Source organism: Colletotrichum acutatum (genome assembly GCF_030867785.1).
Source record: "Colletotrichum acutatum strain CBS 112980 chromosome Unknown BDZ83scaffold_19, whole genome shotgun sequence".
Lineage (NCBI taxonomy): Eukaryota > Fungi > Ascomycota > Sordariomycetes > Glomerellales > Glomerellaceae > Colletotrichum > Colletotrichum acutatum.
Genome location: NW_026849013.1, coordinates 249,824 through 277,384, shown reverse-complemented (window position 1 = coordinate 277,384; position 27,561 = coordinate 249,824). Strand labels below are relative to the sequence as shown.

Here is a 27,561-nt window from a genome sequence, read left to right as displayed (position 1 = left end):
ACGGATGTAACCCAAAGACTTGAAGATCAATGTTGTTCTGCCGGGTCCTGAAACGGCAGGGCCCAGATTTGGGACCAAACAAAGAAACAAGGACAGAGGAAATAGACCCTATCGGATCAGATGGCGTGGTTGTTTATTGGATAATGTAGCTGATGGCCATGAGGATCCGGATCTGGAAGTGGTTTGAACTGCGGTATTGAACGGACGGGACCGAAGTGAAGCATCAGAAAATTTGGCGATCTATTTGACAGACTGGATCCCAGTAGGCCAAGCGTTGTCAGGCACAGAGGGCCTCTGGTCGAATCGGATTGCAGAGCAGAGCCGCTAGCGGGGTCTAGGGTCTTATCGATAAAGTGACAGGCCCCTCACGCATCTCGGTGTAGCCAGTCCGGTCCTGGCAGTGACCACCCCGTCGACGGGACGTTTGAATTGTGCCTGCGACGTCTAAGGTATTTCCAGATTCGTGACATGGGGGTAGAAGTGGGGCGACTGTACGAATACCTAGGTAGGAATTGCCTAGAGGATTTCTTTGGCAATCACCACCGGCCATTTCTTTCCCGTTCTTGTCCATGGTGTTTGTGCAACTTTCCGTACTTTCCGTAAGGGATCACTTGTGTGTTTCCCAAAAGTGGCCAAGAGTCGAGAGAGAAGATTGGGAAGGCGCAAAAAACATGGAAGGGAGGTCACATCTGTGATCATAGGGAGGAGGGCATCGACTGAAGCAAAATACCTAGCGACTGTAGAAGGAGCTGGAGAAGACTGGAGAAGACATAAAACGCGAGAGGCAAGAGGCAACTAGGGAGAAGCACTTCCACCACTGAAACGAGCCGAACGTCTCTTACAGGCCCATCAGGATGAACATCGCGAAGCAAGACAAAACCTCACCTTACCTCACCTCACCAAAAATACTCACCGGTCGGGCTTCACCTCAGTTAGATGATGGTTTCTTAGAGGTAGGTCCACACATTCCACAGCCGCGGTTGAGCTCATTCAGCAGAGATAAGCTTCTAATTCTGTAGTTTCGGTTGGTTCTTTGCGCAGTGTACTGTCTCACAACGCCCGAGCAAGCCAAGAGCGGCAGACAAGTCAACTTTTCGGCTCTCATCCTCCGTGCCAACATGCCTCCATCATGGATCGTCTCATTGGTTATCAACCGTTGGTGCGTGGCAGAACAAGTCTCACAAGCCAGACTGTTCTCTCTCTCAAGGGTGCCGCATCTGAATTAGAAATGCAATCGTCCAACGGTAAATCGACCCCACGTGTGAAGGCTCCATCGCCTATTTCTCAATCTCCGATGACGGCACGCCCTACTGGCCGGCGGGGGCTGGCGGGGGCTGGCCAGGACTGCAAGTCATACCCCCATCGGTAAACGCTCTTGCAAGCTCCAGTCGCAACGCGTGTCGGCCGTATCTCCTCTCCGCACTACGCTCTAGATGACGCTTTCGCCATCGCAGATCCAGCGAGCGTTCCTTGACATCTTGGCGAGACTGCCTCTGCTACGGAGCAGTTGGTCCCTTGATTGTCGTCGAGGTGGCCATGACAGTGGGCTTCTAGAAAGCGAACGGCAAACCCTGCCGCGAACCCCTCACGATACATGCGGGGTCAGCAGCAGAAGCGGAATAGACTACCAGAGACTAATAACGCCTAAACTTCGACAGCTGGTGGAGACCACAGATTGGCGGCGCGGCGGCAATATCAGAAATGAGGAGTGCAACTGAGGGCCGCGCCGCCGGCGTCTGGAGCACCTGGAATTGCCAACCCTCCCCTCCACACTTTGGATTTGGGAGCTGAGAAGTCACAATTGTCTTTGCTGCAGTCCGCGTCCTGCAGTGTAACAGGAGAACCTTCTGCAAAAGAGTCTTGGAGTGGGGGGTCCCACGCCAAATTCCTCCTTCGTCATCCATGCCGAGTCCCTGTTTCTGGCGCGAAGCATGAAAGCAACCTCGTAACTGGACTGTTGAAGATGATTGGCCGCTGCGGTTGAGTTACCAGTGGCCATTGGCATGGCGGGATGACTGGGCGTTGGGTGCAAGCCTCACTCGCCCCGAGAACGATGACATGGCGTCCTCAGACTTTGGCGGGACATACGGATCACTGTCCCACCATTCTACAGGCTGTACTGTGTATGTACACAAACGGGCTCACCATGGGCATTTTCGTTTCACAGGGGCGAGATTTCAATGTGCCAGAAGGGCATTTGGGTGACATCACCGCCCAGACCTAAGTAAAGATGAGCATCATGAGCCATCTTTCTTTGCAGACATGTCTAGGAAGATCAGGCTGGCTGGTGCTTAGCAGTGACAGAATGCTTGCTGTCAAGACTCAAAAGCAGCCCTGGCATCCCCACAACACGTCGAACAACTGGTAGGGGTTCCGTGAGGGGTTCACAGGTTCGCCAGGAGCGCAGCGGATCCTTGGTGGGAGCGGATCTCCGGGGGCGTGGAGGTTCCTTTTCCAGCCTCCGGACTTCGGGGTGATTCCGACAGAGGGTCAGCCCAAGCGCTAGGTGAGTTGTTGCAACGCCAACAGAATATGTAATGACCATCACCGGCACGCGACCCTGGAGATGGTGTGTGTCAAATCATGCTGTGCACCCTTCTCGGAGACGCCTTGTTGAGCGCCGCCGGAGACTTGTTGCAGCACATCGGAGGGCCACCTATTGCTACACCCACAACTGCATAGTACCTACTCATTCAGCAAGAAAAAAAAATTAGAGAGAGGTAACCTCGAAAAGGGGCCATCAAGGCTAGGTACGTGGCCACCTAGAAATGGAACAGGGCGATCAACCGCAAGGATAAGCTTTGAGCAAGTCTCGAAGGCGTGTTGGCGAGGGCTGATGTGAGTGGTTCATTCAAATTGGCTTGGCTGAGAGCTGGAATGCTTGAGAAAGATGGGATGGTTGTAGAATAGCTCTGGTGCCGGCATAAGTTGATTCAGGAGGGGACTTGGCGGCCGATTACTCTGGACATCTGAGTCGTGAAACATTTGGGTGGGAAGGGAAGTGGAAAGGGCAGAACGGATCGACGGGGTATCTCCGACAAGCCCGGTGAGCGAAGCACAGCAAAGCAAAGCTAGGCCAGGCAGGCCACACCTCGTCCAGCACTCAAGCGCTGAGCGAGCAGACGGTGAGAAAGAAGCAGGAAAGAACTGACGTGGGATTTGGCCGTCCGAGTTACATTGTCCGTATTACGGCCACTTTTTGTTTTCTCTCCTCGACTTCCCATGTCTGCAGGAATAATATTACCCACGGAGCTAAGGTGAGGTATAAGTCACGGGCAACACGGTGCACGCACACAGACCGGGCGGACCAGACGAGCATGGAGGATGGAGCACGGCGACACGGAGGACAGGACCCAGGCATACGGGGAGACGCAACGGATGGGGCCGGCCGTCATGACGGTGTTTGGGGATTTAATTTTGGACGACGGAGGGTTTGTGTTTGTTGAGGTTCTTTTTTTGCTGTACTGTAACGGGCTGTGCTGGTGCACAGAGACGTAGGTGGCTCTCTCTCAACCCGCTGTGCTGGACAAATCCCCAATCCATGGTTCATGGCCAGACGGCAATTGTCAGGACTCCTATCCAGGTCCAGACCCAGATTGAGCTTCAGCTTGAGCTTGAGCTTGTACGAATAGTAGCTTTGGATAGGCATGAATGGCTTTAAACTTGGCGGACGGAAGATTGACGTGGGACATGGACATGGGACAAGACCGAGGGCGTGGGCGGATGGGCTTCTGGTATTGGACCAAGACAACAATAGGTAGCGTACCCGGGCAGCCAGCTCCCGAGTCCAGAGTAAGGTAAAGGCCAAACAGACCGTGGACACGTACGTCCAGCAATAGAAAAGGCAGAATAACGAGCTTTGTTTACTGGCGCTGCACTGTTGACAACGTAAGCACTCGCCTCGGGCCTGACGCCTAGAAACTCGAACCGTTTACCTCAGGCCAGAAATAGGTGTAATAGGGGGGTTCTGGAAATGATGCCCAGCCCTTTTTCTTCCTCAGGTTTCTCTGTAACTCTCGAGTCGCCCGGGGCCTGTAAGCTCGGCCGTACTGTACTTTCCCCATCAGAAAATCAACAACAGAAATCATGCGTTGAATGGATAAGTATCCGTAAAGGGACCGACATATTGCCCAGGACAGTTTGGGTTACTAAGAATCCGGAATGGATAGGTAGAAGGAAAGAAGGGAAAAAACACGTGAAATGACCTCAGGAAAGGTGGGAAATGGAATGCTGTCAATCTCGTTCGTGAACCCTGCCAAACGGACGGGAAGGTACGATCCCCTAGGTAGGATAGGGCGCGCGCGCGGCTGCCTTGAACCGTCATGTCACCTCACCTTTGGAAAGAGTGAGTCCACTTCTGAAATCAGTTCTTTCCTGTTCGCTCTCAACCACTCTTGCTCTTCGCACGTCCCGTTCGCTCGGGCACAGACGCAGGGCCATACGGCACGTCCACGTCGCCCGGTTTGGGCCTTCCCCGTTTTCCGTCTCGTTGCGTGTACCAAGCCGTTGGGCTGGCAGGCACGTATCGAGATCGAGAGACAGATGGGAGACAGAACACGACCGAACAGACAAGAGAGGGCACGTCAAGCGCTTAGACTGCTCCGTTTGAAAGATGCGACCCGCCGCCGGGTGCGAATGAATGGCTGGAAGGTATGGGTACGCGCCGCCGCCCTCTCTCTTTCCCCAAACCCCGAAATCAAATCTCCAACTCCCCCTGTTAAAATGGAAGGACAAAAAAAATTACAAACCCTCCCCCAAATAGTAGAGAAGAAGAAAAAAAGCACCATCCCGCGCCGCCACGGGTCTAGCATCCCAGGGCTCCGGTGCCAGGAGAGGCTCGACAGGGTCGCAGACGGGGGTACCTTGCCAAAACGAAATGCACCCTGGATCGCTGGAAAGGGCACATCGGCGACCGGTCACCGAGCATGCAGCACCGACCCAATTAGAGGCTCCACCGAAGGGAACCTCTCCAGAAGCAGAACACAGCTGCAGGGCAAGCCCCGAATTTCGAACGTGGTGGTACTGCTGGCTGGTGTGTGTTGGAGTCATTGGGGGCGGCAGAATGCGACAGGAGAGAAATGGGACAATTGCGAGTGGTTCTTGCACACAACGGTTCTATTGCGGTGATTTTGTCAATTCTTGAGTACGTATCTGTAGATATGGGCTCTACGGTAAGGTGCGACTAGACAGTCTTTGCCTGCGCAGCATTGGTTTCCCGTTTACAGATTGCAGAGTACAAACATAGCCAAGAATGTACTATTGTATCGCGCCAAGAGGATTCTTTCTAACCTTGGATATCGAGTCTCTTCTCACACGCCTCACGCCTCACTCTCTCCAAACAGAAGAAGGTACTCCATTTTCAGACACACCTTGTCTTCAACAAGGCCAGCCATGCAGAGGAGGAGTCTCCGTACCTATCTTACTCCGTACCATACCTTAGTAGAACATGCAACGAAAAGGCAGGGCAGGGCAGGGCTCTCTGCAAAATAAGGCAGTGAGGAGCCTGAGGAGTCCTCGGACGGGCCTTCTCCTTGCTCACCCTCACCCTGTCCCGTCCCTCGTCCCCGTTCATCGCACCCTCGTCCTCACAGGCTCACCCTCACTCATACAGCCCAGATCCATTCTCACCTCACCCCATCCATCCCATACCGTCCCATCCTGAGGTGTCTTGCTCTGTGCTGCCCATCACTCATCGAGGGCCACCATCCCATTACCCATCGCCCATTGCCTCGACCGTACCACTAAGGTAGATATATCGGTCCTTCCTCCATCGACGGGCTCCATCGCTCTGACCCTCCCCTCTTCTTTCTATCCTCTTTAACCTGACAGACCCATCCATCCCGAACACATTAGAATCTTCTTTCTTTTCTGTTCTTGTTGTCCCACAGCCTTTTTCATTGATACCTTTTCCATCTGTCCAGCCAGTTGCTTTGTGTGTCTTCTTTTGCTTGCACCGCAACTCTCATCATCAATCACTGCCATACAATTTTGACAGTATTTGGCATTCTCATCCATCGTAGTCTATCTGTACCATCAACCTACAGGTGTGAACTACAGTGCTCTGTCTCTGTATAGAGTAGATATCTCCTCGTCCGTGTCCTCCTCCGCATCGGAACAAGACCGCTTTGCACTTACACACGCTGTGTTGCTTGTCTTGTTCCCTCTCAACACTTTTTTCTCTCATTCTGCCCAGACTACGCCTGCTGCGAACCCGGCAAGACCCCTGCACGCTAAGGCAAGAGCTAGCCATCTTGGACGCCACATTTCATCACCCACCCTGGGACAGCTCGACCAGCTTCCCCATCCTAGCGCAGCGATTGGGTACAGGGCCTTTGAACCGACCCCGAAGAGAGAATTCTCACAGCAGGAGCAGCCCAGGAAGCCCAGGAAGCAGGTGCACCCAGCTAAAGCAACAAAGCGGCGACTGCTCTAAACGGCAGGCCCAGCCAACCACAGTTACCAAACCCAGGCGCACACCCTGTGTGACTCCTCCCTTTTACAAAGGGTCGTCAGCGTAGTCTCTTTTTTTTTTTTCCACGCCTGCCGCCTACCTCGCATATTCGCATCCATGCCTTCCGCAATCTTTCCTGATCACCACCCAGGTCCGTACAAACCAAACCCTTCCAGTCCACCACCCAAGCCATTTCTTTTTTTCTCCCCTTCTACCTCTGCACGCCCAAATCTCAACTCTTCGCCACTTTATTCTTGTCTACCGCCGTCACTATCGACATATTCATTCTTGAACAAGCTTTTGAGTATTAATATACCCTTTTCCATACAAAAAAGACCTTGGTCTTATACAGGCCAAGCAATCTGCTCTGGCGAAGTTGGCCATGAGCTCCAACAAGGATTCACGCGCCCCTTCGTCATCGCCTCCCTCCCACTCTAACAAATCGACCGCCGCCGCGAACTCGAGTTCGAACTACCTTACCGAGCCCCAGGCACTGCCCGTTTCTCACCCTCACGATGGCCTTCTCCCGCCTCCGGCTATGGCGCATGCCGTTCGGTCTATGAACGACTTGAGTGGCCCAATCGCCCTCCGCGATCGCTCCTTGGTCGCAAACTCCGATACCCCTCCTGCGATGCGAAGTGTGGTTTCGACCGCTCCAAATTCCCCTAGAATGTACGTGCAGATCCCCCCAAAAAGAATTTTAGAGTGGTATTACCTCAAGTGAATGCTCCTTCCCTCCTGGCGGCTGAGCATTTTTACAACATCTCACACTCCTCGTATTCTAGAGCTTGGCTAATCGAATAAACCAACAGCCCGCCTGTCAGACAGAATTCTGGAGGAACCACTCCGCGCCTTCGCCCCCACCCCGCCACACTCAATGTCCCTGGCATGACCGTCTCGAGAGCCTCGCCCGACGGCAAGATTAGTGACCGCGACGTCGCTGCGAAGCTGGTTATCGTCATGGTTGGACTTCCCGCGCGCGGAAAGTCCTACATTACCAAGAAGGTCCAGCGTTACCTGTCTTGGCAGCAGTACAGCTCTACAATCTTCAATGTCGGAAACCGCAGACGCGTGGCTGCCGGCATGAGTTCGCCGATGAAGCCTGCCTACTCGCCCGCTGCCGTTAGACTCGACCCGCCGGCCCAGGCTGCTTCGATCCTGCTTAATGGTCATGCTTCCCGTGGCAATAAGGAGCCTGCGGAGCTGAACCTCAATGAGGAGAGCGACGGCATTGACCAGTCCGCCAAGTTCTTCGACCCGACCAACGAGACTGCGGCCAAGCTCCGGGAGCAGGTGGCTTTGGACACTCTCGACGAGCTTCTGGACTACCTTCTGCACCAGGGCGGTTCCGTCGGCATCCTCGATGCGACAAACAGCACTATCCACCGCCGCCAGCTTCTGGTCGACCGAATCAAGGCGCGCGAGCCTAAGCTCGGAATTCTCTTCATCGAGAGTATCTGCCACGATCAGAACGTAAGTGTTCTCACCGCCCTTGTCTCTTAAAATTTCATCTAACGTGTTTGCAGCTTCTCGAGGCCAACATGCGCCTGAAGCTTTCTGGCCCCGACTACAAGGACAAGGATCCTCACCAGTCTCTTGCTGATTTCAAGAGACGTGTCGCCGCCTACGAGAGCGCTTATGTCCCTCTTGGAGAGTACGAGGAGGCGCACGACATGCAGTATATTCAGGTATGTTTAAGCCCTGGCGCAGAGTAACACAATTCGCTAACGCGCCGCCAAAGATGATTGATGTTGGCCGCAAGCTGGTCCAGTATAGATTGCGGGGCTTCCTGAGCGGCGGCATCAGCTCCTACCTGACGACATTCAACCTTGCGCCGCGCCAGATATGGTTGACCCGGCATGGACAGAGTGTCGATAACCGCAATGGAAAGCTCGGCGGAGATTCCGACCTTACCGCCGACGGAGAGCTCTACGGACAGGCTCTCCACCGATTCATGACCCAGAAGCGCAAGGAGTGGCTCATTGAGCAGAAAGATAAGATCGCTCAGTCGTCATTCCCGCCCAAGGCCGGCGACCACACCCCGCCGTATCCCGAGCTGAATCGGGAACTGGACGAGAAGAATTTCTGCGTCTGGACCTCGATGCTTAAGCGCAGCGTGCAGACGGCACAGCAGTTCGACAATGACGACGACTACGACGTCAAGGCTTGGGCGGTGCTGAACGAGCTCAACGCTGGCCTTTTTGAGGGCATGACGTATGAGGAGATCGCCAGAAGATTCCCTGCCGAGTATAAGAAGCGCGCTGCGGATAAGCTCCATTACACCTACCCGGGTGTCGGTGGAGAAGGATATCTCCAGGTCATCGCTCGCTTGCGCGATATTGTCCGCGAGATTGAGCGTATCGAGGATCACGTTCTCATTGTTGGACACCGCTCGGTCTGCCGTGTGCTCATGGCTTACTTTATGGATTTATCCCGTGACGAGATCGCTGACTTGGATGTTCCTCTGGGCATGCTTTACTCTATCGAGCCTAAGCCCTACGGCTACGACTTCCACGCGTACCGCTACCTGCCGGAAAAGGGAACGTTCATCGAGCAACCCAACTACCGCCCGCAGCGCACCGTTAACCGCGACGCTTGAGATCAGAGCCAAAGACAGGCTTTGACTGTATCATATGACGACCTGTACAACACGAATGGAATTCCGGAAAGGAGTTTGGGGCGTTGAGGAAAACTCAACTATGACCACGATTTTGCTCATTTTTTGGAAGGGGGGACTTTTTTTTCTTTTTTTGGAAGGACGTGGGAAAACACGATCCCACACACATGATTTGCTCTTACTTGCTACTACTTGAACCAGGGACTTCTTCAACCTCGGAGGCGGGAAGAGGATTGAAGCATTTGCTCGGCGTTTGGGAATCCAATACGGCCATCTGACGAAAGAGGTCAAAAAGATACCCATGACGCAAGGATTCACGAGAGACATAGCCGGATGGCCCTCTCATTGCTCAATTTTGTAAGGCTTGTTCAAACAACACAAGCCATTAGCTTCTTCTAGGCAGATAGGAGAAAGAAGTCTACCATGAACATGCTGTGCCGATGAAGTGACGTTGAATGATGATGCAGTGCCCAGAGATCCCTGGGATCTGACTAAACAAGTTTGCCTTCCCGAAGATCTGGATGGCCTGACTAACAAAGTGACAATCTGACGTTGCCTTGTTGCGTGTCAGTGTACTGCTCATGCTCTGGGCCGACATCCTGTAGGAATGGCAGACAGTGGAGGCTCCGCCGAGGTGCACTAGCGTCCGTTCGGCAGATGTAACCGTAGAACCAATCCATGGGTAATGATGTGATGTGACAGGACAAGGGGGACCGTTATTTGTTTCTTTGGTAATGGATTGTCTTGTTCCTGACAAGTCTCTAGTAGGCAGGGCGGGATGGAACTGTGGCGTGACACACACACCCAATCCAGATCCGCGGGTGTGGCCGGGAGAGCCGCACCGGGTGAAACTCGGCGTTGAGTGAGGCTCAAAGGGCTCGGCGGTGTCCGCCCCCTTGTCTTGTTCTTTCTCTTTGTCACGAGGTTTGGCGGACCGAATTGTGATATTCGGGCCGAGGGTTTCTACGAATGGTCGTTTTTGGCGGCTTGGGTTTGGGGTCTTGGCATGAGATGTCGTCGGGTGATGTTGGTAATTGGTTTGGTGGTTGAGAGTCGGTGTGGTGTGACTGTGAGGTAATCTTGAGATTGGGCGTGTCTAGAGGGGGATTTCCACTTGTGAGGCTTAGATATTCTTAGATACTGGGACCCTAGATCAGGATGGGAGGTGTCTTGGGGGCAACGTGTAGACCAGTACCTCAGGCTCTGGGTTCATGATCATGGCCATGTTCTCCTATCTCAAGCTTGAAGACGCTCCACAGAGCCTAGGAATCTGTAGGCTTTCGCAGTCGTCACATTAGGGATTTTGGTTTCTGGGCATCTACTTTATATGCATCTGTAAGCGGTAAAGCTCTGAGCATTCTTGGCTACAGTCAGTAGGCGTTTCTTCACCTCTGCGGGAAAGCACGTACGAAAGCCCACGGTGTTCGGATCTGCCTCGGCTGGCTTTCCTTCTTTTCCATCGTTCCTCTCTTTATCTCTCATGAGCGAAGAAATACCGATGGTCTGGGTTAGGTAGCATTCGCCTCGGTAGATGTTGGGTATATGAGGCCTCGATGACATGGTCGAGGCGAAGCCCATACTCCGTTATTCCTTAGCCACCCACGTACGTGTTACACTACAGACATGATGTCGATAAGGAACAGGGTAAACCAGCGACTCCCCCCTTCGGGAGGGGGTCCCGCGTATGGTTCCAGTACTGTAGGCAGCTTGAATGAGTAAGCCGAGTCCCGGCAAGATCCAGGAAGTTGACTAGCAATGTACTCCTATAAATTCGGCTAGATTTCTCCTGGTGTGGCTTTTGCTCCTCACCCTTGCGGGAGATCCTTGTCTTGACCGCGGTGGAGATATGTTCAAGATGACTTTGCTTTTGGACCGCTCGCTTGCTTGCACCGCATTCTTGTACATTGCTCAGTATTTTGTATTGAGAATGAAATGTACAACACATTCCAGTCCAACTAAACCACCCTTCAGTACCGAGCTCTTCTCAACACGTGTCCTGAGTAGAATACTCCAAGGCGGTACGGAGCATGGAAATGTTGAGTTTTAGTAAATCTTAGACTAAGACTGTAACGGTCGACTTACTTGGTGTGGTATGCTCAACACACCGTTCTCATAGCCATTAAGCCCAAACACAACAGGAAACCCGCTACCGCTATCGCGGACAACCTGCCTATACCCTGCAATGATAGCCCCGACTTTCGCAAGCCTGCTGGCGAAGAAAATTAAATACCCCTAGAAAGTATCGGCTTTGCTGGCAGATCGACGGTCTCGAAAGAAAACCGCTTACGCCCCTTTAATTAGGCTACCAAGAAATACGAGACGATTGATTGAAATCTGCGGAGCTTGCTACCGCCTCAGTACTTCATTCTTGACTCCAAAGCCGAAAAGATCTACCAGGGCAGTAGTGAGGACTAATAGGCCCGGAAGTTAGGCGACTCCTGTTCGAGAACATGATTGAGACACCCAGCTTTACGCGATGCTCCGACATCGAGGATCAGGGACGACTCTGACGTCTACTCTGAGCACCAATCAGGGGGGAGAGGGGGGGGGGGCGCCTATTAGCCGTCTCTAGATACAGACTTACATGCTCAAAATACAACGTAGTTTCCACACAAAGTAAAGATAGGGACCACAATCTCACTCATATTCGGAACATTAGACATTCGCCAAATCTCGAGGGACTTCTATAACCCAAAGACTCACCCACCTGCGGGGTTTCTGACTTCGAGTGAGTCACAAGATCCCAACAACCTAGGAGCCAGTGCGTGCTTCAGACGATCCTGGAAGGATAACTGTAGGGGCTCACCTTCTATCATCAAAACTAGACAAAAGACCAGTCATTGATATCTGTAGAAATAGAATGCAGATGGAAAGCGGCATGCGCTACTATATATTACAAGTTATACCCCAACCATCTTGGACTTTCAGGCCAGCCGTGGTAGGCCGAGGGGCCACTAGAAGTCAACTTCTAATCGCTGAACGTCATGAAGCCTGGCTTTGCTGACACCTTTTCTCCGACCGCCGGTTTGACCAGCTACACCGTCGCCCTGTCATCCACAAGGCAACACATACCTCACTCCCTCCCTCTCGTTATGTTCCAGAACTATTAATATAACCATCTAGAATACGTGGCGGACACCGCCCAGAGTTGACGGGTGGTAAATAGTAAACTGAATGTGGATTCTTGTTACTGCTCTACCAACGCCTGGCCATTTGAGATCTTTCTTGATGATGAAGCCTTCATTATGGAGAACGGAGATGACGGTAGGACGATGATGTTGAACACTCCGAATGGACAGTACAGTGTTGCTGGGTTGACAAGTAATTGAGGTGAAAGCATACGTATATACAGTACTCTGAAGCAAGGGCGTGACTTTACCGGTCCGATTGCCTATAGATAGACGAGCTTATCGCTTCGCAATAGCAACGTGGTACTAGACACACAGGACAGGAGGTCTGCTTTCTTGAGTAACCATGTTTCGTAGTCACCAACTCTGCTTATACTTGCAAGCTGGCACTATTTGGATCATGCAGACATGTCTGGTCGGGCTCTTGGGCTTCCTAGCATGCGTGAGCTTTCGGAATGACTTGCCTCAGAGGAACATCTCGGATGCCTGCCTGGGCACTTATACCCGTCACCCCAAATATAAAGGAGACGATTCCCCTGAACATGTGTAAAGCACATCCAGTATCAGAACAGGTAGACTCAACAGTCATCTTATTTATACACAAGGCAAGTCCTATCCGATCACAATCACTCCACAAAGACCTCGGTCCAAAAGGTTGTTATAAACAAGTTTACTATTGTTTCACATATTTACATAGAGCAAGATGGTATAAGCACCAAACAACAAGCCACTCATCCACTGACCAAACGAAACGACCAAAGGACAGCAGTATAACAAGAGGCAAAACAGAAAAAACCGACAAGCCAACACAATATTTGTCGCTCATTAAACACGGGTTTTTGAGGGTATCAAACAAGACACCTTTTTGTAGTGTAGGGTATTTCCAGGAATTCCAATGTCTCCCCTCCCACACGCCTTTTGTTTTTGACCCGATCCCCCCCTTGTAGACCTCGCGGTCATTGTAAGGAAAACCATCTCTTATTTCTTTTCGTTTCGTAATGCTTTGTTTCTTCTTTTTATGGGGTGGAAGAATGTTTAGGCCTGAACGGGCTTGATCTGGGTAAAGATCTCGCCGGCGGTGCGCTTGACGATACCACCAGTGACGGGCAGGCTGGTGCACTGCTCGAGGAAGAGATCGATCTCGCGGGCGGCCTGTCTGCCCTCGTTGATACCCCAGACGATAAGGGACTGGCCACGGCGGCAGTCACCGGCGGCAAAGACACCGGGGATGTTGGTGCTGTACTTGCCAGGCGGGGTCTTGACGTTCTTGCGGGCGTCCTTCTCAATGTCGTCACCGAGGATGCGGGCCTCGGGGCCAAGGAAACCCATGGACAGGAGGACGAGGTCGGCAGGGAAGAACTGCTGGGAGCCCTCGATCTTCTTCATGTCCCAACCACCAGTCGCTGAGCGAGTCCACTCAACGCGGATGGTGTTGATGCCCTTGACCTTTCCGGAGCCATCATCGACGAACTCCTCGGACATGATGCAGAACTCACGGGGGTCCTTGCCCATGTGCTGCTTGACCTCGGTGTGACCGTAGTCAACACGGTAGATGCGGGGCCACTGGGGCCATGGGTTGTCGCGGGCACGCTCCGGGGGAGGCTGGGGAAGCAGCTCAAAGTTGATGACGGACTTGGCGCCGTGGCGGACGGAGGTACCGATACAGTCGTTACCAGTGTCACCACCACCAATGACAACAACATCCTTGCCCTTGGCGGAGATGTAGGATCCATCCTCGAGCTCAGAGTCGAGCAGGGACTTGGTGTTCTTGTGCAAGAACTCCATAGCGTAGTGAATACCCTCGAGCTCGCGACCCTTGATGGGAAGGTCACGGGCAACGGTGGCACCGGTTGCGATGACGACGGCATCGTTCTCAGCTCTGAGGTCCATGAGCTGGATGTCCTCGCCAACGGCAACACCGCACTTGAAGTTGATACCCTCAGCGGCCATGAAGTCGGTACGGCGCTTGACAATACGCTTGTCGAGCTTCATGTTGGGGATACCGTACATGAGAAGACCACCGGGGCGGTCAGCACGCTCGTAGACAGTGACGGTGTGGCCAGCGCGGTTGAGCTGGTCAGCAGCAGCCAGACCAGCAGGACCGGAGCCGATGATGGCGACCTTCTTGCCGGTGCGGACCTCAGGGGGAGTGGGGATCATCCAGCCCTGTTCGAAACCACGATCGATGATGGCACACTCGATCGACTTGATACCAACGGGGTCCTCGTTGATGCCCAAGACGCAGGCGCCCTCGCAAGGAGCGGGGCAGACACGGCCAGTGAACTCGGGGAAGTTGTTGGTCATGAGAAGACGGTTGAGAGCGTCGCGCCACTGGTTTTGGAAGACCAATTCGTTCCACTTGGGAATGATGTTGGAGATGGGGCAACCCGTCTCAGACTGGCAGAAGGGAACACCGCAGTCCATGCAACGAGCAGACTGGTACTTGAGCTCGTCCTCGTCAAGCCGGGAGGAAAGCTCGGCCCAATCCTTGGTACGGGTCTTTGCGCTCCTGTACTTCTCAGCACGGCGCTGGTACTTCATGAAACCCTTGGTCTTGTCGAGGACGAGGGCACGCTTCTTCTCGGCAGCGTTGTCACCAATGGTCTCCTCGATATCCTGGAGCTTGGCAGCCTTCTCCTCCTTCTTGTTGTGGACACCGGAGACGATGGGCAGGTTGTACTCGGCGCGCTTGGCCTCGGCAGCCTTGGCCGCCTCTTCTTTGAGGACGCGCTTGTAGTCGACAGGCATGACCTTGACGAAGCGGGGAAGAGCACGGTTGAAGTCCACCAAGATGCGGGCAGCAAGCTCGGAGCCAGTGTAGTGGTGGTGGTCCTCAATGAGACCGCGAAGGTACGCGATCTCAGTGGGCTCCTCGACAGCCTCGGCCTCAACCATCTCGGTGTTGAGCTTAGAGAGGAAGTCCTTGTGGATGTCGAGGACGTAGGCGATACCACCAGACATACCAGCAGCGAAGTTGCGGCCAGTGCTGCCGAGAATGACGACTCGGCCACCAGTCATGTACTCGCAACCGTGGTCACCAACACCCTCAACAACAGCGGTAGCACCGGAGTTGCGGACAGCGAATCTCTCAGCCGCAACACCGCGGAAGAAGCAGGTACCCTTGGTAGCACCGTACAAGCAGACGTTACCAACGATGATGTTCTCTTCGGCCTTGAAGACCGCGGAACGGGGAGGGTAAACAATCAGGCGACCACCGGACAGACCCTTGCCGACGTAGTCGTTGGCATCACCCTCGAGCTCGAGAGTCACACCAGGGGCCAGGAAGGCACCGAAGGACTGACCAGCGGAACCCTTGATGTTGACGTGGACCGTGTCCAAAGGCAGACCGTCTTCACCGTAGCGCTTGGAGATGTGGTAAGACAGCGAGGTACCCATGGCACGATCAGTATTGACAATGTCACACTCGATTCTCGAGGGGAGTCCCTTGTCCAGGGTCAACTCGGCCTCAGAGATGAGCTTGTTGTCCAAGCGGACGTAAAGCATGTGATCCTGCTTGCGGACGTTGAAAGTAGCAACACCGGGGCGGAGCTTGTGAGCAGGGGTCAGGAGGAGAGAGAGGTCGATGTTGGCGGTCTTGTTGGTGCGCAGCTCATCATTGACCTTGAGAACCTCGACGTGACCAACCATCTCATTGATAGTGCGGAAACCAAGCTTGGCCATGATGGCACGGAGCTCGTTGGCGACGTAGTAAAAGAAGTTGATGACGTGCTCGGGAGTACCGGTGAACTTCTTGCGAAGCTCTGGGTCCTGGGTAGCGATACCAACAGGGCAAGAGTTCAAGTGGCACTTGCGCATGAAGACGCAGCCCATGGCGATCAAAGGAGTGGTAGCGAAACCCCATTCCTCGGCACCGAGCAAACAGGCCATGGCGACATCACGACCAGTGCGGAGTTGACCGTCAGTCTGGACAACAACACGACCACGGAGATCGTTCAGGACCAAGGTCTGGTGAGTCTCAGCGAGACCAAGCTCCCAGGGAAGACCGGCATACTTGATACCGGTCCAGCGGGAGGCACCAGTACCACCATCGTGACCAGAGATCAGGATGTGGTCAGCCTTGGCCTTGGCGACACCGGAGGCGACAATACCGACACCAACCTCGGACACTAGCTTGACGGAGACGCGAGAGCGGGGGCTGGAGCACTTGAGGTCGTAAATCAACTGCTTCAAGTCCTCAATGGAGTAAATGTCGTGGTGAGGAGGAGGGGAGATGAGACCGACGCCAGGGGTGGAGTGACGGGTGCGAGCAATGGACTTGGACACCTTGTGACCAGGAAGCTCACCACCTTCACCAGGCTTTGCGCCCTGGGCCATCTTGATCTGGAGCTCGTCGGAGTCTGCGAGGTAAGCAGAGGTGACACCGAAACGGCCAGAGGCAACCTGCTTGATGGCAGATCGCATAGTATCGCCGTTAGGAAGACGCTGAGAACGCTCGGGATCCTCGCCACCCTCACCAGTGTTGGACTTGCCACCAAGTCTGTTCATGGCGACGGCCAGAGTGGAGTGAGACTCCATGGAGATGGAACCGTAAGACATGGCACCAGTGCAGAAACGGCGCACAATCTCGGTCCAGGGCTCGACCTGCTCGATGGGGACCGGAGTGCAGTCCTCGAACTTGAAGTCGAGCATACCGCGGAGAGTGCAGGCCTTGATCTGCTCGTACTGGGAGCGGGAGTACGCCTCGTAGGACTTGTCGTTCTTGGTGCGGACGGCATCCTGAATGTTGGCAATGCAAGTGGGGTCGTTCATGTGAGCCTCACCACCGTCACGCCAGTGGTACTCGCCGGACTCGGGCAGACCGCTGACACCGACAGTAGCACGGGAGGGAAAACCACGCTCGTGGAAACGGAAAGCATCCTCAGCAATAGCCTCGAATGTAGCACCCTGGATACGGGAAGCAGTACCCTTGAAGCAGCGCTCAATGACGCTCTCGTCGAGACCAAGAGCCTCGAAAATCTGGGCACCCTTGTAGGAAGCAAGAGTAGAGATACCCATCTTGGACATGACCTTGAGGATACCGCCATCGCAAGAGTGCTTGTAGTTATGGATCAGGGCATCATCGGATAGCTTCTTCTTAATAAGCTTCTCGCGGTTGAGCTTGAGGATGCACTCCATGGAGAGGTAGGGGTTGATAGCATCGGCACCGTATCCGAGAAGAACACACATGTGGTGGACCTCACGAGCCTCAGCAGTCTCAACGACGATGGCAGCCAGAGAACGCCACTTGTTGCTGACCAGGTGGTGGTGAACCATACCGGACGCAAGGAGGGCAGTGACGGGGACGCGGTCCTTGGAGGTGTTGCGGTCGGACAGAACAATGATGCGGTCCTTGTTCTCAATGGCAGCGGTAGTCTCGTTGCAGATGTAGTCGAGGTGGCGCAAGTAACCCGCGGTGCCCTCGCTCTTGGGGAAGGTCAAGTCAATGACCTTGACAGTCCACTCGGGGTGGATGGTGGACATGTTCTTGATAGAGTTGAACTCGGGGATCGAGAGAATGGGGCTGGGAAGCAGGAGACGGCCGCACTGAGAGCTGTCCATCTCCAACAGGTTGCCCTGAGGACCGACGTAGCATTCCAGAGACATGACGATCGACTCGCGAATAGGGTCGATGGGAGGGTTGGTAACCTGAGCGAACAACTGACGGAAGTACTCGTACAGGAGACGGGGTGCTTGAGACAAGCATGCCAAGGGAGCATCATTACCCATGGATCCGAGGGCTTCCTTCTCGTCAGAGGCCATGGGAGCCAGGAGCAAGCTCACCTGCTCGTGAGTGTAGCCGAAGGACAGAAGAAGAGGATCCTCCTGCAGGCGGGAGGCGTCGGGCTTGGCGGCAACATCGATGGACTTGCCAACGGTCTCGAGAACCTTGGGCAGAGTGATGAGCTCCTGGTCGATCCAGGCGCGGAAGTCCTGACGGCTGGAGACAGCCTCCTTCAGCTCCTTGTCGTCGATGATGCGGCCGGCGAGGGTGTCGACGAGCAACATGCGACCGGGCTGGAGACGACCCTTCTGAATAACCTTCTCGGGCTCGACGGGGATAGTGCCGACCTCGGAAGCGCAAATGATGCGATCGTCGTCCATGACGTAGAAGCGGCAAGGACGCAGACCGTTACGGTCGAGGTTGGCACCGCAGTAGCGTCCGTCGGCGAAGGTGAAGAGAGCGGGACCATCCCAGGGCTCCATCTGGCAAGCAGCCCACTCGTAGAAAGCGGCCTTCTTGGGGTCCATGTGAGTGTTGCCTTGCCAGGCCTCGGGGACCATGAGCATGACAGCCTCGGGGAGAGAGAGGACGCCGTTGATGGTGAGCAGCTCCAGGACATTGTCGAAAGCGGCAGAGTCGGAACCACCGTCCTCAACAATGGGGTAGAGACCCTCGAGCTCCTCCTTGAAGATGTCAGACTGCATGACACCCTCTCGGGCCTTCATCCAATTCTTGTTACCGCGGAGAGTGTTGATTTCACCGTTGTGGGCAGCCCATCTCAGAGGCTGAGCACGGTCCCAGGAGGGGAAGGTGTTGGTCGAGAAACGGGAGTGGACGAGGGCGAAGTGAGCCTCGTAGTCAGCGTTGACGAGATCATAGTAGTACTGGTAGACCTGAACGGGAGACAATTGTCCCTTGTAGACAATGTTCTTGTTGGAAAGGGAGCAGAGATAGAACCAGTTTTGGAGACCAATGGTGTGGGTAGCGCGCTTTCTGAGGACATACAGCTGTCTTTCGAAGAGTCTGTCATCAAATTGCTCGGGGTCGGTGTTTTCGGGGGCGTTGGTCGGGCCGTAGGCAGAGGTCAACACGACGAAAGGTTGCATGATGATGGGTTCACGGGACTTGGCAGCGGGACCAAGCAGAGTCGAGTCAACGGGAGGCCTTCGCCATCCCAAGACACGCAGGCCTAACGATTCGGCAATGTCTTCCAACTGCCTCTTGGACTCTTGCAAAGTCTCCTCGTCTGGCTTAAAGAACAGGTTTCCCGTGGCATATTGTCCCAGAGGCGGCAACTTAATGCCTTCCTCCTTTTCAAAGTTCTTGACAAAGAATCTGTGAGGGATCGAAGTCATGACGCCAGCGCCATCACCGTCTCGTGCATCAGATCCCACAGCACCTCTGTGGGTCATGTTGCAAAGCAGGTTGCGCGCTGTGGGACTGGTTAGCTTGGCTGCTGGGCGGACATTAGGCCAAGGGGATCATTCAACTTACCATCGCTGACAATCTTGTGGCTAGGCTTGCCCTTGATGTGGCTGCGAGGGGTGTCAGTGGTTGCTTGCGTAGAGTTGAGAAAAATTCTGTCTGATCTTCTAGACATACCAAGCAAAGCCGACACCGCATGCGTCTTTCTCCAAGCTCGGATCGTACAATCCTCTGCGTTCGATTGTCAGTATGGACATATTCAAAGCGGTAAGCTAGGAAACATACTGCTTCACCGGCAGAGCACCCGCCCAGGAGCCATTGTTGTCCGTCTGGTACTCATAGGGGGTGTATTGCTCTTTTTCAGATTCAATATGGATTTGTCGGTCGTCGAAGTCCTCGTGCAGGCCCATGCTAGGCGAGGATTCGAGCCTGATTGCAGTGGAAGGGGCTGGTATAGGTCGACGGGGGAGGGACTATTCCAGTCGGCAGCAGTCGATCGGTAAGAGCAATGGCTCCGGTACGAATCTATCACGCCCCAAAACGGGTTCAGTTAGTGACGCTGAGGGACGAAAATGTATTGGTCAAGTATGATGTTGATTTGATGGTGGTGAGATGAGGGGGAGTGGACGCCTAATGGCCAGACGCAAGGTTGCACAGAGCACCCGAGTGGTCTCGAGCCACGCAAGAGATAAAGAGAGATGAGGCGAATGGTTGACAGTGAGTTTGAAGAATGGGAGAAGAGTGGCGAGGAGAATTCGTTGGTGGAAACTGGATGCGGGGTGCGATATCCTTCAATTAAGCTCGGAGCTGGCGAGGGACGCACGGAGGACCAGAGGGGAAATTTCCAGAGCAGGACAAACTCTACTCCCGAACCGGATTGCTACGTCGTCCGGAAGTGAGGTGGGAGCATCAGGTAAACTGACAGAGAGAGCGAAAGCCTGGCAGTGGTGTTGATTCCCGACCCCTGTTCGCAACGACGTAGAGCCAAGATGGGCGGACAAGCATTCCGAGCAACAATGCGCAAAAGGCAGCAGGCAGCAAGCAGCAGCACATGCCACAAGCAATGGCGGCAGAGTGTGGCTCCAGGAGCAAGGCAAGATGAGGCGAGCAACGCTCAAACCAAGCAATCGAAGCCGGAGATGGAGGGGCAGGCTAGGACAAGAGCAAGCAAGAAGCTGGCAAGCAAGACTCCAGCCATATCTATACAACCCCAAAGCAGCTCAGACAATGGAGGGTCAAGCAAATGCAAGCACTGCCAGATGCCAAAAGCTGTTTGGTGCTGTCTCTCTTTTTTGCCGACCACAGCTGACGATGATTGCAGCGCCAGTGTCAGTGTGCTCTTTGCCAGTGCCAGTGACAGTAGCGCAGCATTGCAGAATGCGGTGCCGGCGTGGGCCGTAGTCATAGCCAATAAGAGGCAAGCTGTTGCCAAAGCATGCGGCTAAGAATGGTGACGCCAGTAGCCGGCCCCAATCTGTCGTAGAAATGGGGGAACAAGCACATGGTTGCACACGCCAGTCCCGCCCGTGCTAGGCCGCCACCGGCCGACAACCCCTCCGAGATTTTTTTTTTTTTTTTTTGGTGTGTTGTTTTGACTTGGGGGGTTGATAGGCGACTGCAAGCTCCATTCCCGCGGTGACCTTACATCACATCCACAGGGATTACGACCAGGGGTCGCTCGTCTGGGCCTACGGGTGTGTGGGGTCGTCTGCAGTTGTAGGCGCATGCCCAAGGGAAAAATGGTGCATGTGTAGCGTTCTGCAGGAATGTGCGACTGTCCCAGGAGAAAGAGAGTTGGGACGGCGGACGGAGATGCCAGAATCGCTGCGAATTGATGCGCTGCTAGATGCCATTGCCGTTGCAGTTTCTGTTGCTCTTTTCAGAGCCATTGCTGTTGACAACGCCGCTCTCTCGTCATGAGTATGGCTCAGACTCGCACTGCCGTTTTCGTATGGGTTGGTCTCCTGGAGTGCTGCTTTCTCGGTGTCTCGCTTGTGATACTCGTGTCTCTGTCTATTCCGCTCCGCTTGCTCTCACGTACTCAAGCTCTCTGCTTCGATTCTCGTGTCTTTGTGTGCCTTGCTGTTGGGATGAATTGGGCGGTTGGTGGCATTGTGTGTGCAAGGCAGGTGGAAGGTAGTGGGAATGGCATGACCGTGTCTCGGGTCTTGAGATGGCGGTCCCTATGTGAGCACACGTATATAACTTACCGACAGGCTTTGGGTATTGTAATGGACCGAATATGGTCGAGATGTTTGCGCAGTGGGATCGAGAGGGTTTCTTTTCTACCGTCGTAGCACCGCGCGTGAAGAGTGGGAGGGCGGAAGAAAGAGGAAAACAGAAAAGGTGGGAGGCGGGAGACTGGCAGCCTTTTATGAAAGGTTTGGTGTATCGACCCAAGTGTGTGGGCGAAGACGGGAGAGAGAGGAGCGGGTGAAGAAGGAGGAGGAGTAAACGTCCTGAGTCGGCGCTGGGCCCAAGCTGGGGGAGGGGTGGTTGGAAGGGGGGTATCGAGAAGGGACTAACAGGATGGATGGGAAGAAGGCGATCGCCGGCGGCCACCCGAACGACAAGAGACCTGAATGCAAGAGCAAAGGAAGCCAATACAATTTGGATGAACAAGACGGCCCTGTATGGAGACATGGAACTGGCACATCCTATACCTAGTAGGAAAATGGGGCAATGGGTTCGGGGAGCACGAGAGCGAAGAGCGGACGAGGCGCGGAACGACAATAACACGGCAGGAAGGCCCTCTTCGGGATACTGGTGCTTTCTTGCCAGAGACGACCGATGAGCTGGCTCAGGTTCTCACTTGCCCTGTTACTTTCTTACCTTGTGGCGAGCCGACCAGAGGAAGGTTTAGCCAACCAGCGACTCTCTTGTACAGAATATTGATCCACTGGCCAAGGTACAAGTAGACAGGCAGGCTAAAGAATATCCGTCTACTGGAGAAAATCATACGGCCCCTCCCCTGGTAATTTGCGAGGTGCAGTAGGCTCAAGTGCTGGTGTTGCATATGCGCTCTGCCTCTTTTTTTTTTTTTTTTCCTCCTTCTCTTCGGTTTTCCTGTCGCGTTTCTACTTTTACTGAGAGGGGAATGGGCCGAAAAACAGCAGTGGGGGTTTGCAGCATACAAAGTGGGATGAGATGGGGGTACGTACCGACCCCAAATGCAAGAGCTAAGGGAAGGTAGCAAGTTGCTGCAAGAGGCACTGAGATGGGATGAGAATGCGAAGGAAAGGCACGACCTCGTACCTTGGGTACCAAGAAGGAGAGACGGGAAGTCATGCAAAAAAGGCGGCAAGAGCAGCGGCAGCAAGTGGAACGGGAGGAAAGAGCCCAAAAGAGGGGTACGTATCGGTGAGAGAGGCTCCGTGCACGGCGCGGCTGTGTCTGTGCGCTGCTGCTGCTGCCTTCCTCTCGGGCGTGTCGGTCTTTCTCTCCCATCCCATCCCATCCCATCAGGGTGGCCTTTTTTCTGTTCTCGACAGGTACGCTTCTTCGAAAATCAAGCAGACTGGAAGGTGTAAGACAAAACCATACTCCGTAGCATGGTGGGGTCCGAACAACGTACGGATACCTTAGCAGGGCGAAGCGCGGTCCAATCAATGCATCGATCAATCCAACACGTATGTCTCCCATTGGCGGCGCCTGGCGAGAGTCTCCAAATCTCTGACTCTTCGACAGCGCACTAACAGAACGGGACCCGTGGTTTGCTTGCGGGTGCCACTCTCCGCCCCGCCTCCGGTCCATGGGCCATGCGTCGTCTTCTCTCGTGCTCCGTTTTTCGGTCCATGATCCATCTCTCTTCAGTGGGCTCGCCGCTCCTCTCCACTGCCCCCTGGTCATCCAAGTTAATGCTACCATTTCCACCATACCACCACCTTGCTAGCCTCGTTGCCTCCCACGACATTACCTGGGAAGCCCGCTACTGTTCGACTGCTACCATGCAACAAACCTTGGAAATAACCCCTTCCAGGTGGCCTGTCCACGGGTGAGCATGGCCTGGAAGTGGACCGGTCCAGCGCACCATTCTGCCACTCCACGGCTCTGGCACGCCGCACTCCAGGCCAGTCCGACAATCGACCACCACGGCTGCCAACGACGCTGCTTCTAACGGGGGACCATGCTCTCGGGAAAAGGAATGGAAAGCCCCCCTCCCCTCTTGAGTATTACTGAGTCCTCCAAAAAACCACATGCCAGATTTCACCGCACATCGGCTAGAAGCAAGATACTATCGATACCACCTACTTGCCTTTGGGAATGGCCGTTCTGAGAGATTGGCAGCCAGCTCATCGAAAGAACAAACGCTTGTAGTGTCAATCTGAGCCTTCTCAGGCCAATGTCTCGGCTTTTGAATGCTACCTAGCAACTACTCCCGGCATCCCACGCTTCCCCAGAGCGCCCTCACTCACACTTCAATCTTCAGGATGTTGATGATCTTCCGCCACGTCAACCTCGGCCGACTTTCCTCCCCGTCGGCTCACCCATCACCCACCATTCTAACAATCGATCCACCCACTCACCACCTCGCGCTTCCTCGCCAGTCTCTCTACCACAGTAGGTATTGCTTCAAACCTTCGTCTCATGCTACCACCAAAGGCAAGACGTGCCGCCAATCTACTTCCCCATGCGCCACCACCTCCTCCTCCATTATCCTAACTGGGTCCCTCCCACCACGGTGGACGTGCCAACGTTGCTCTGCGGGGTCCTCCCCTGACCGTTGGGTATTCCGTCACGCCGTACTACCGGCCTCGCAACGCTTCACCCCAAATCCGCAATAAAAGGTACTGGCTTCTCTTTTCTCTTCATCGTTGGTCGAACGACATTGGGTTCAAAATCTCGAGGTAAGACTCCAGGTTACCTAACATACAACCCGGTCGCCTCATCTGGGGGAACATGGATGACGACAGAAAGCGTTCCTCATCTTGCTAGGTCGACGCTGCTGACAGTGTTTGGGTCAAATTGGCACTCCATAAACTCGTCCTTTGACCGACAAACACAGCTTCCCTTCATTTCATTCCGTTCGGATGTTCCGCCCGGACTTAGCGCTAGGGGATACCACGCCTCGGGAGCCATATCCCATATTCCGCCTGAGAGTCTTGGCCAATGGCGGTGACCCAATTTCGGATCGAGCAACGTGAAGAAGATCGGGCCCGTGTATATGATGCCGGAGGCGAGCGGAGCCTTCTGCTGCGTATCCCGTGAATCAATGGCTTTTTCTACCCGCTGCTGGGCTCCAATACTCATCAGAAAAACATAGACCGCCATGCCTTACCTTGCCCTGCGGATCAAACGCTGTGCGCACTTGCGACTCTGCTTCGGATGCATTCCGAATGCCATTCAGCGCTGCGTTTTCTCTGCTCAAGTCGCCGACAAGGACCATCTCGGGTAGACACCCGAGACTTGTACGCAGTGCTGCGTCCTACCAGACACGGCTGTGGACGGTCAAACTTCTTCCGCACATCCCGGACAGCAACGTTCTATGGTTTTCTTGGCCTCTCTGGCGGTTCCCTTTCCGTTCAAGCGTCGCTTGCGGAATACTGTGTGTAAGAGAATTTTGACACAAAAACCCAGCGCCTCGGCCAAATCCAGCAGCAGAGATGCACCCCACACACTCCATGCGGGCCGAGCAGGGGGTACCCAGTCGTTTTTTGCCCTCTCGAAACGGAGTCGTTGAAAGGTTAATGTCATCAACGAGCAAGCTTTGAGCTTGTACCAATCAGCGACTTGCATTTCAAAGAAGCCCTTGGCCGAAGTCGCCTCGGATCTTGGGGCCCCTGATAAACCGCAGGATGCCCCCAAGGAATTGGACCCGGACCCTTCTTGGACAAGGGCCAATCCAGCATCGATGCAAGTGATTGGGGGAGCAAGTTGGGGGAGGGGATGGTGTTGAACATCTGTTCCATTTCAAAGGCGCGCTTGCACATGCTGATGGGAGACTTGCTTGTTAATACATTGCTAGCGTGCAGAACCAGCATCTGTCAACTGGGCTGGCTTCAATGTCTCGCAGCCCTGCATGCGCTATCTGTCATTGCTGCACTATCAGCCGGGGCAGTTCCAAAAGATGGCGATTCTTGAGATCAACCAAGTTGCGTCAAGGACTCGATGTTGCGCGAATTCCGAGCTGTTCCCGAAACCCTTTCACGAATGAGAGTGGTCGGTATATCTCTTGTTTGCCTATCAGCCCTCCGATCTACGGAACTTGGTGGTGCCCACGGCCGGCTGGACGGCAGCGGCCGAAGAAGGACCAGGGGCATCTGGACTGCGACCTATGTCTTCTCCTCAAGCGCCTGCGGCGGCATAGATCACGGAAACCGATGGACGGACCGACTGACAAATGAGCCCCCCCCCCCCAATACAAAATCCGCTCAGAAGAAGGACGCAGCTTGACTGCGGTCTGCTCCTCCAGAGCGATGTTCCAGGCGCGACGCACGCCGCAACTGCAAGCAATACGGGCTTTACGGGAAGGCTAACCAATGGCGGGCTGCACCGAGCACATGCAGACAAGGAGCGGCGCAACAGCAGAGAGATGAGATGGGAACAACGCTCCGTTGCTGTATGTACAGAATGGCACTCGAAAAGGCAACTAGTCACCCTCTTCTCCGGCATATCATCAACTGGTGAGTTGGGCGTCTGACTGCATTGCAGCATCAACAGTTGTTGCCCAACTCGAAATGGGTTGCTGTCAAAAAATCGACAACTTGAAATTGGAGAAGCCGGCCAATCACAACGAGAGCCTCATCTTCAAACGTCTTATCTTGAGCCAACCATGATGGCCGCTTGCTGCATCTGCATTTGAGCTATAGCAAGCCAGGTATCCCCCTAGTCGGCACATCCATGCCAAATGCGACCCCGCCGACCGGAGGCGTTCGAGATCTCACAGTTCCTTGCTCAGCACGACCCTGTCTGTGTCCACGCACAGACGTCCATGGTTTCTTGGCTTCTAGAGCTGGAGGGGAGGGGGAGAAAAGGAGAATGAGGGGGGCATCTCCGACGGGATTCCAACGTCCAAGGTAGCCTGCTGAGAAGCGGCACAAACATGCCAGCCACATTATAGCCACCATCCGCACTCGGTGATGAACCGCTTGGGAACGACGCATGCATGGACTACGTCACGAATGTCACCGATGTGCACAAAAAGATGCTTGTTCACACACGTACGCAAGTACATACCATAGGTATTTTTTTTCTCTGGGTTTAAAGTTTGTGAGAAAAGCTGGTCGTTCCGGGACTGACTTAGGGTTTCGCAGGTTAGCCTGTCGACCAGCACGTGTCTGCATCCTTGATCTGGATGGACAGAAACTACGACCTGGAAGCGGTTACGATCACCTATGCCCTCCTGGAGCAACCCTCCATCATCTCCGCATTTGAGCAGCAATGACGCTTCAATATTATAGGAAGTCGTCTCATATTGGATCCGTACGGTCGGCTTGAACAGGGGGACGAATGAACAGCTCCGTGATTCCAGTCACAAATCAATTGTCCGGCTACACATGTCAGTGACATATCAAGCCCCATACTCGGAGCATGTTTAGCGGGCTTCTGGTCAGCAACTTGAACAACAGGAATTATAAATGTCTGGTCTGGCTCTGGGAATGGTTGCTACGCACCCATTATTACACGTCCTTGTGGAGTTTGTCACGACGAAGCGAAGCTGGGTGACGGGTCCGACATGGCATCTGCCATTTACCCATAGCGCTAACCAAGCCCCCCCGAAGTCGGCTCGGCCGTTCACCCTAACTAGGGCCGGGCGGATGTAACCCCTGGCTGGCGTTCTGGGACCTATATCGGAGGCGGCCACGCCCTCAGACCCAATCCATACCAACTTGCAAGGGGGTGTCTTGCTTAGTTGCTCGGTAGTAGGTCTAGGACAGAAGCGAAAAAATAAACGGGCAGCAGAGAGAGTCCACTCGAGTCAGCCCATGGCCGCGAGGAATTCCCACAAAGCGGAAATATGGCATTTGAAACCTCCACCTGCGCAGCCAATGCCAGCAACTCCGAAGTCAGCGCTGTTCCGACTTCTCCCGACGAGACACATCAGAGCGGCGCGGGGCGAATGCGCTGGTCCCTCATTTCCCCGTCGCTATGCGAATCAATGGCAGACGAGAGTCGACGCAGAAGCGCAGAGAATGCAAAAAGACGGAAAACAAATCCACCACCCCTGCTTTTTCTTACCAAACGAAAACAGTAAACCCTCCTTGGAGACGAGGAGACG

The 27,561-nt window shown here is 54.2% G+C and overlaps 4 protein-coding genes across 4 annotated transcripts; 2 read left to right on the top strand and 2 right to left on the bottom strand.

Moving 5' to 3' along the window:
- The first annotated feature begins 3,875 nt into the window (after window positions 1-3,875).
- On the top strand, window positions 3,876-5,287 carry BDZ83DRAFT_150768 (uncharacterized protein). The gene has a single exon (XM_060501325.1). The coding sequence runs from the start codon at window positions 4,201-4,203 to the stop codon at window positions 5,125-5,127; it is 927 nt and encodes a 308-aa protein (XP_060368191.1). The 5' UTR covers window positions 3,876-4,200; the 3' UTR covers window positions 5,128-5,287.
- Window positions 5,288-6,568: 1,281 nt separating this feature from the next.
- Window positions 6,569-9,050, top strand: BDZ83DRAFT_717271 (6-phosphofructo-2-kinase; the record flags this gene model as incomplete). The annotated part of the gene is made up of 5 exons (XM_060511934.1): window positions 6,569-6,602; window positions 6,787-7,123; window positions 7,264-7,924; window positions 7,978-8,139; window positions 8,193-9,050. The coding sequence occupies 5 exons, from the start codon at window positions 6,569-6,571 to the stop codon at window positions 9,048-9,050; spliced, it is 2,052 nt and encodes a 683-aa protein (XP_060368190.1).
- Window positions 9,051-13,187: 4,137 nt separating this feature from the next.
- On the bottom strand, window positions 13,188-19,736 carry BDZ83DRAFT_150897 (glutamate synthase). Its single transcript, XM_060501328.1, has 3 exons — window positions 19,629-19,736; window positions 19,413-19,574; window positions 13,188-19,350 (listed from the first exon to the last, which is right to left on the bottom strand). The coding sequence occupies exons 2-3, from the start codon at window positions 19,516-19,518 to the stop codon at window positions 13,232-13,234; spliced, it is 6,225 nt and encodes a 2,074-aa protein (XP_060368189.1). The 5' UTR covers window positions 19,519-19,574; window positions 19,629-19,736; the 3' UTR covers window positions 13,188-13,231.
- A 2,037-nt stretch (window positions 19,737-21,773) lies between these two features.
- On the bottom strand, window positions 21,774-22,963 carry BDZ83DRAFT_150882 (uncharacterized protein). The gene has a single exon (XM_060501327.1). It carries the CDS (start codon window positions 22,798-22,800, stop codon window positions 22,144-22,146), a length of 657 nt encoding a protein of 218 aa, XP_060368188.1. The 5' UTR covers window positions 22,801-22,963; the 3' UTR covers window positions 21,774-22,143.
- Window positions 22,964-27,561: the final 4,598 nt, after the last annotated feature.

Coding starts and splice junctions, on each gene's coding strand:
- BDZ83DRAFT_150768 (XM_060501325.1), top strand. CDS start 4,201: ATGACCTCAGGAAAGGTGGGAAATGGAATGCTGTCAATCTCGTTCGTG.
- BDZ83DRAFT_150897 (XM_060501328.1), bottom strand. CDS start 19,518: ATGTCTAGAAGATCAGACAGAATTTTTCTCAACTCTACGCAAGCAACC. Junction 19,351..19,412: donor CCACAAGATTGTCAGCGATG/GTAAGTTGAATG, acceptor CCAGTCCCACAG/CGCGCAACCTGCTTTGCAAC.
- BDZ83DRAFT_150882 (XM_060501327.1), bottom strand. CDS start 22,800: ATGGGATGGGATGGGAGAGAAAGACCGACACGCCCGAGAGGAAGGCAG.